This window comes from Rhinopithecus bieti, unplaced genomic scaffold, assembly GCF_001698545.2.
Source record: "Rhinopithecus bieti isolate Rb0 unplaced genomic scaffold, ASM169854v2 scaffold_4967, whole genome shotgun sequence".
NCBI lineage: Eukaryota > Metazoa > Chordata > Mammalia > Primates > Cercopithecidae > Rhinopithecus > Rhinopithecus bieti.
The window spans coordinates 709,827-718,734 of NW_016804726.1; the positions used below are offsets into that span (position 1 = coordinate 709,827).

Here is an 8,908-nt window from a genome sequence, read left to right on the forward strand (position 1 = left end):
GGAGTCTCGCTCTGTCGCCCAGGCTGGAGTGCAGTGGCCGGATCTCAGCTCACTGCAAGCTCCGCCTCCCAGGTTTACACCATTCTCCTGCCTCAGCCTCCTGAGTAGCTGGGACTACAGGCGTCTGCCACCTCGCCCGGCTAGTATTTTGCATTTTTAGTAGATACGGGGTTTCACTGTGTTAGCCAGGATGGTCTCGATCTCCTGACCTTGTGATCCGCCCATCTCGGCCTCCCAAAGTGCTGGGATTACAGGCTTGAGCCACCGCGCCTGGCCATAACTTCCACTTCTTTAGGAAATTCTGAGAAACGAATCATTTAGGACCTCTGTAGTCTAAGCTCTTCACATTATGTGTTTACATTATAAAAGTGTTAAAATACATTTACAAGGATGCTACTGAATTCCCTTATATTAAGTACCAATTTTAAAATAATACATTAGTAAAAATGCTTTTAACAGAAAGTACTAATTTTTCTGAACTGGAATACTCTCACTAACACCCCTATTTTATCTAGCAACAAGCCTTTTGAAATTTTTCTCCAAAACAGATCTTTAATCTGTCCTCATCCTACCCCTCTCCTCTTTAGTGCCGCCACCACGGTCCAGGCCACCATCCTCTCTCGCCTGTATTACTGAAATGGCCTCCTACTAGATTGCCCCTGGCTTTCTCTCTTAGCTTTCTGACCAGTTCACCACATCATAGCCACAACAATCTTCTCCAATTGTAAATCACAGCACATATTCCCCAGCTTAAAGCCCTTCCTATCACATATTGTTAGCTTAAAGTGCTAAGGATAAAAATCCACATTCCTCACCTACAGTTTCCCTGCTACTCTTGTAATCTCACCCTGAGCCACTCTACTGCCATAGAGGCCTTCTTTCAGTCCCTAGGATGCACCAAATTCTTAGTACATTGATATGGTTTGGCTGGGTCCCCATCCAAATCTCACCTTGAATTGTAATAATCCCCACATGTCAAGGGCAGGGCCAGGTGGAGATAACTGAATTATGGGGGCGGTTTCCCCTATACTGTTCTTGTGGTAGTAAGTCTCACAAGATCTGATGGTTTTATAGGAGGAGTTCCCCCTGCACTTGTCCGTGCTGCAGCCATGTGAAGAAGGACATGTTTGTTTCCCCTTCTGCCATGATTGTAAGTTTCCTGAGGCCCCCCAGCCATGCTGAAACGTGAGTCAATTAAATCTCTTTCCTTTACAAATTACCCAGTCTCAGGCAGTCCTTTAGAGCAGCATGAGAATAGACTAATACACACATCATGCTCCCCCTGCCTGGAATGCACTTTCCTCCACTGTGCCTGGCTAGGGCCTTACCCTCCTTTGCATCTTGATTTAGACATCCCTTCTCAAAGAAGCCCACCTCCAATCATGCTATCTAAGAAGATCCCCACCATGCCCCTCTCCAGTAAATAATTTCCTTTATAGCTCTTTTTACAATTTGTAATTACCTATTTATTTTGTTTGTTTATCTGTTCATTCTATCTTCCACTAGCTCCATGAGGACAGGGATTATGACTTTTATTTACCACTGCATGCCCAGTTCCTCCCACAATGTGGGTGCTTAGTAAATATTTGAACAGATAAATAACTGAATGAATTAAAAAACAGAAATTTGAGAGTGCTTCAGAAAAGCTAAATCATTCATTCCTCCTGAGTGAACTAAAGGAATCAGCTCTGACTTTGTAAAGGATAATCCCCCCTGGGGCACCAAACCAATGAACTTGAATGAGAAGGAAGCAAAGTTATGCTTTCCTGAGGTCTTTTTTTTTTTTTCTTTTTTTTTTTTTTTGGGTTGGAGTCTCGCTCTGTCGCCCAGGCTGGAGTGCAGTGACCGGATCTCAGCTCACTGCAAGCTCCGCCTCCCGGGTTTACGCCATTCTCCTGTCTCAGCCTCCTGAGTAGCTGGGACTACAGGCGCCCACCACCTTGCCCGGCTAGTTTTTTGTATTTTAGTAGAGACGGGGTTTCACCGTGTTAGCCAGGATGGTCTCGATCTCCTGACCTCGTGATCCGCCCGTCTCGGCCTCCCAAAGTGCTGGGATTACAGGCTTGAGCCACCGCGCCCGGCCTCCCTGAGGTCTTTAAAGAACTTGTCTCCACACTTGTGTTTTCTGAGACATTATGTTACCTAAGAAATCACAAATGCAAACTTCATTCTAAACCAATGACAGCCAGCCTAGTTAAGCAGAATATCAAATGAAAAAATGAGGGCCAGGTACAATGGTTCATGCCTATAATCCCAGCACTTTGGAAGGCCAACGCAGGAGGATCACTTGAGTCCAGGACTTTGAGACAAGCCTGGAAAACATGGTGAGACCCCATCTTCAGAAAAAAAAATTTTTAATTAGCTGGACAAGGTGGTGTATGCCTGTAGTCTCAGCTACTTGGGCGGCTGAGGCAGGAGGACTGCTTGCGCCTAGGAGGTCGAGGCTATAGAGACCCACGTTGCACCACAGTACTCCAGCCTGGGTGACAGAGGGAGATCCTGTCTCAAAAAAAGAAAAGAAAAGAAAAAAAAATGGACAGGGAATACTCTGGCATACCAACTAACTGCTTTATTGCTTTATTAACACTGTTTTAAATCAAGAGACCACATATATTAGAATGCTGTTTGACTAGACGCGAAAAGAATCCCAGCACTCACCCTCAGAACTGACTGTACCGTCTGCATGGGATACGTGAGCGTGGTGGCAATCGCTTTGGCTACTGCACCAATGATGAACACATCCAAGGAAGAAAGCTAGAAAGCAAAGAAAGAACAAAACATATCAACGAAGTCAACAAGAAGGTGTCAGAGAGAATTACTTTACTGCTTTCAAAATCAGGGATTACCTTCATCCGTTTCTTTAAAAGCTGCCGTTTTAAACCTTCATAGAACATGAACTGGATGGCAGGATTGAAGACCAACAGCAATGAGGGAAATGTGCCATTCCATAAAGCCGAGATTCCTTCATCTCGAATGATCTGATGAAAAGCATCTAAACAAGAAATCAGGGACTTGTGAAAAGCATGATGACAATCCCCCAACTAGAGAAGACAACATGAATTCCGTTCAAAGGTACCCAGAACACAAACCATACTGGTTCTATAAAGATTTCCTTCTGGCAGCTGGGTACAATGGCTCACGCCTGTAGTCCCAGCACTTTGGGAAGCTGAGGCGGGTGGATCACGAGGTCAGGAGTTCGAGACCAGTCTGGCCAGCATGGTGAATCCCTGTCTCTACTAAAAATACAAAAATCAGCCAGGTGTAGTGGCACACGCCTGTAATCCCAGCTACTTGGGAGGCTGAGGCAGGAGAATTGCTTGAACCCAGGAGGCAGAGGTTGTGGTGAGCCAAGATTGTACCACTGTACTCCAGCCTGGGTGACAGAGCAAGACTCCGTTTCAAGAAAAAAAAAAAAAAAAAAAACAAGATGTATTTCTTGCAATGATAGTTTGGGGGCAAGTTTATCAGTTAATTACTTTTTGATAATCAGACACTGACAGTCACCAAGTTATTGAGAGACCAACTTCAATCACAGGCAACTGTTCCTGACGATCCGGAGTTAGAACGTCCAATTCTCCTAAGTCATTATCAGCATCACTGGGAATTCTGGATTATACAGAACTGTGAACTGAGCCCACATCTTTCACAAAAAAGTCCAGTACAAGAAAAGATAAGATCGTTTCCTGGAGTTTATTATACAGGATTTGACTTTTAAAAACCACTATTTCACTACAAAGATTGATGTATGGGAAAGGAGAACCTGGCAGTGTCGTACTATTGAAAGGCAGCTCAAAGATACCAGATACCAATCTGGTGTCTATCCAAAGACAACACTAGAATAAAAAAGTATAGATTATTCTTCAAAAATATTCATCCCCTCTCACTGATACTCCTTGGGAGCTGCATACTTCTCTACCCCTGGTCTTGGGCTTAGCTATGTGATGTGCTTTGGCCACTGGGATGTCAGCAGACAAGGTGCCAACAGGGTTGAAAGGTGTTTATACTGTTGGGTGTGTCCTCTTGACCTTTTGCTATCACAATGAGAAGAATATGCTCATGCTCGTCCCAGAAAGAGGAGAGACATGTGAACTGAGACTGTTAGGCTAGGCTCAGCCTAGATGAGCCAAATCCACGTCAATCCACAGACACGTGTTAAAAAAAAAAAATGTTATTGATGAATGCCGAGATGTGAGGTTGTCTGTTATGTAGCTATTTTTTTTTTAATTATACTTCAAGTTCTAGGGTACATGTGCACAACATGCAGGTTTGTTACATATAGATACATGTGCCATATTGGCATGCTGCACCCATTAACTCGTCATTTACATTAGGTAAAAGCAATGGCAACAAAAGCCAAAATAGACAAATGGGATATAATTAAACTAAAGAGCTTCTGCACAGCAAAAGAAACTACCATCAGTGTGAACAGGCAACCTACAGAATGGGAGACAATTTTGCAATCTACCCATCTGACAAAGGGCTAATATCCAGAATCTACAGAGAACTCAAACAAATTTACAAGAAAAAAATCAAACAACCCCATCAAAAAGCGGGCAAAGGATACGTTATGTAGCTTTATATGGCAACATATTCCAGATACAAGGAAGAAAGAAAACCCTGAAACAGGAGTTCCACGAAGAGATACTTACCAATGATACCTCTGTAGTTCGTTGGTACAATGTCTTCATTCCTGAATTTTGCCCCCTGCAGCTTCAGTCTGGTGTTTACCACCCAGAGTGGAGTTGTTAGCAACACGTTAACTACTCCTTTAACAAGAAAGATGAAGAGAAAAAGGGAAAGCAAAATGTCAGCTTTTAAGCTTTGCTGTTTTAAAGCTACATACTAATATTCCATTTATATCTCTGTCACTGACCTCTTAGGAGACCTAAGGTAAGGTGTCTCTTTGTGCCAGGGTACAACACAAGCCACTACTGTTAGAAGCGATTTGGAAGCTTTGCTGATAGCAAAATGGCTGGCGGCAGTACCTCTCCAGATGAAGAGCAACAAGTTCCCTCATTTGTACAATATGCAATCTATATGTCAATTTACATACCATTCAAATTAGCAATTGTGATACAGTCATAGCTTTAAATATAATTTTAACGTAACAGCTTTAGAGATGGGAGTGGCTTATAGCTAACATGCTAAGTCCATAACAGTATCAGATAAAACACACAATTTACAACTCTTACTTAAGTAGCTCACATGGTTTGAAGTGAGTATGGATCTGGTACAATGAGTGACAGGGGTGGGACAGGAAGTGGTGACATTTAAAAATGCCTTCACAGAGACAGTTCACTGAAGAGTTCCTCATTGCTTAGAGAATTAGGATAGGCAGGCAGCAAGCATCAGTTAAGTGTCACAAAACACCTGAAACAGCTCCACAAGCATCATGATCCTTACAAGCTTAAAGACGGGGATCTTGGCCCCCCAAGGTTGCCTCAGAGTAGAACAATACAATGAGCCAGGTGCTTCTTTTTTGAAAATACATGATCCCAATTTAACACCATCTTGAGATATTAAAATATTCCTCACCAGTCCTGAAATGATTAAAAAAAAAATACCAGATAGAATTGTAACAAAGTGCCTGACACATGGTATAGACTTTATAAATAAATATTTGTTAAATAAATAGTGGAACAAATGAAGCAAGGAACAAACTCAGTAAAAAAGCACACATCCAGCTCTCTGGCTCTACTCAAGATCTGAAGAACCAAGAGAAAAGATCCTAAGGAATAGAAGTCTTTTACTAAAATTCATTTCAAGACAATTGAAGAAATAAAGTTTTGATTTAAGAATCTCAAAATATTATATATAGGAAATACAGTCTAACCAAGGATAAACTTGATAAACTTGACAAAACAGCCAAGAGATTCAAACTCAATTTTTTCATTGGTTGCATACAGTTGTTAAAGATATTTTACTGCCTGTCTCTAAGGAGCATTATGAGAGCACATTTCTCAAAATAAAAGACATCACCTAATAATTTTATCAGTCATATTTGTTATATTTTTATAGATTCACATAACATTAAGAAGTCATCTTTAGTTATAATTTAAAATATTCATACATTGTCTAATACATACATAATCTAAAAAGCCTTAGTTACAGAGTCTTGCTAGTCTCATTTTTTCAAAAGCACCCACGCCCCAGAGGCCATTATAGAAGGATATTAACACATTCCTATTTGCCTAGATTTTAGAACATATTCCTATTCAATGCAATGCACACTTCACTTAACAGAGAAAACTAACAGTCAGAAAACCAGACTAGAAAGTGCTATTGAGCAGTCTACTACATTTGTTTTAAGAGAAAAGGAGGACAGGAGAGCTCAGGAACAGAGATCACAAGCTTCCACAGATACAGTAGAAAGGCAAAGTGCACCCACCTTTCTAAACAAGTGAAATATGCTGCCTGTTAAATAAATTCTTTAGAAATCAAAATTTTCTTCATGTAAGAGGTAGGCACATACAAAACACTTAGGGGCAATGCAACTAAGATAAAGATCTAACCATTCTTTAAAATTCTGCTTTCACACCCAGTGTGGTGGCTCATGCCTGTAATCTCAGCACTTTGAGAGGCCGATGTGGGAGGATCCCTTGAGCCCAGGAGTTCAATAGCAGCTTGGGCAACAGAGGGAGACTCCATCTCTAAAAAAAATATTAAAAATTAGCCAGGCATGGTGGCACACTCCTGTGGTTCCAGCTACTCAAGAGGCTGAAGTGGGAAGATCGCCTCAGCCCAGGAGGTTGAGGCTGCAGTGAGCTGTGATCGTGCCACTGCACTCCAGAGCCCGGACAACAGAGTGAGACCTTTTCTTATTAAAAAAAACAAAACAAAACAAAACAAAACTGCTTTCCTATCCCCATTATTAACACAAGCAGAAAACTAAAAGGATTCTTCTAAAGGACAACCTCAAGTACAAAATGAACTACATTACTTAAATAATGGATTATAAAGTCCTTGTAAGAACATTTGGTATTTCAAAGCTTTTTATCTGAGAAGTTCAAGTACTTTTTTCACCCTCTAAGTCAAAATAAATGGAGGAGTACTTTTTAACCACTATAATTTTATGAGTTCTGAGAGAAGCTACTCAAAATACTTGGGAATCCAAAACTTTACTAAAACTTGCAACCTGTATCATCAAGCAAAGGTCAGCATTCCACTGAGAGAAGCATGCCACAAACCTTTCATGAGTACCAATTCCAACTCCTGACAGGCCCAAAGGATAAAGAAAATTGTCTGCTTTTTTATAAGCCCGTGTAACTCTTCTGCCAGTTCCGGCCGGGCGCGTTGGCTCCCGCCTGGAATTCCAGCACTTTGGGAGGCTGAGGCAGGTGGATCACGAGGTCAGGAGTTAGAGACCAGCCTGGCCAACATGGTGAAACCCCGTCTCTACTAAAAATACAAAAATTAGCAGGGCATGGTGGCGGGTGCCTGTAATCCCAGCTACTCGGAAGGCTGAGGCAGGAGAATGGCTTGAACCCGGGTGGCGGAGGTTGCAGTGAGCCGAGATTGCGCCACTGGACTCCAGCATGGGCGACAGAGCGAGACTCCATCTCAAAACAAACAAACAAACAAACAAACAAACAAACAAACAAACAAGAAAAATCTTCTGCCAGTTCCAAGCTGTGGGTGCTACTTCAGTCTAAAGTGGGCATACAAATTAATACTTTACCTACCAAAGGGCAGAACACTGGGTTTTTTTCTAATTCTAATGTCTATAATTCTATTTTCTTTCTTTCTTTTATGTAACAAATCATTTACAAGAAAGAATAAACCAAAATTAAGAGATGAAGAACAGTAATTGAACACACTGAAATTATTCACTAAATCAAGGAACAATCAGAACACAGCTATTTACTCCTGAAATCTTGAAAACAGTTTTACCAGCAGTAAGTCTCCTTTATTATGGAGAGAAAACACAAGCGAAGTATGCTAATTGGGTATGCACTTCCGGGAAATACGTGCAACGACCATGGATATAAGAAAATGGCAAAGGCCGGGCGCGGTGGCTCAAGCCTGTAATCCCAGCACTTTGGGAGGCCGAGACGGGCGGATCACGAGGTCAGGAGATCGAGACCATCCTGGCTAACACGGTGAAACCCCGTCTCTACTAAAAAATACAAAAAAACTAGCCGGGCGAGGTGGCGGGCGCCTGCAGTCCCAGCTACTCAGGAGGCTGAGGCAGGAGAATGGCGTAAACCCGGGAGGCGGAGCTTGCAGTGAGCTGAGATCCGGCCACTGCACACCAGCCTGGGTGACAGAGCGAAGCTCCGTCTCAAAAAAAAAAAAGAAAGAAAGAAAGAAAATGGCAAAACAAACGCACAAATCTAACAAATCTCACTTGACTCCGTAGGAAGGAATGAAGCTTTACACACAACAGGAACAAACCTGTCTTGCCAGATTTAAGGCCAGAGGGCAAGAAATGCATTTTTAACTATCACAACAATGATAATACCTTTGGCATTCAGTAAGAGTTTATTGGTAAAATTCCAATTTCATAAAATGAGTGTCTCTTCACTTATCTGTTAAGGTTCTGTTCCCAAATTATTCCCCAGGATATTAAGCTTTATAGGCTGTTTTTTTTTTGGGAAAATACAACAAATAATAAATTTCTAAGTTTCAAGAAGAATTTGAAGAACAATGCTGTTCCTAGTTCTCCTTAGAGATGATACAACTCATTTCTGCAGTGATTATAATACAGCAGGAAGAGAGAAAGCTGTTATAATTTTATAAAAATATGTACATATTAAGACATAAAAACTTGTTATGAAGAGAAGTTTAAAACTCACAAAAGTAATTTTCAAGGAACTCCCAACCTTCAGAAAAAGAGAAGACCTACAATCAGAGAATCTCACAATTACAAAGGATTGTAAAATTCTTTTTTTTTTTTTTTTTTTTTTTT

General features: G+C 41.3%; 1 protein-coding gene across 2 annotated transcripts in view; it reads right to left on the reverse strand.

Moving 5' to 3' along the window:
- Positions 1–8,908, reverse strand: part of SLC25A17 (solute carrier family 25 member 17) — a 52,648-nt gene that overhangs the window by 9,986 nt on the left and 33,754 nt on the right. For both annotated transcript variants that reach the window (XM_017870262.1, XM_017870263.1), the window contains 3 exons: positions 4,650–4,766; positions 2,847–2,992; positions 2,659–2,754 (listed from right to left, as the gene is read on the reverse strand). In XM_017870262.1, coding sequence (XP_017725751.1) covers positions 2,659–2,754; positions 2,847–2,992; positions 4,650–4,766 — 359 coding nt within the window. The remainder of the gene's footprint in view (positions 1–2,658; positions 2,755–2,846; positions 2,993–4,649; positions 4,767–8,908) is intronic.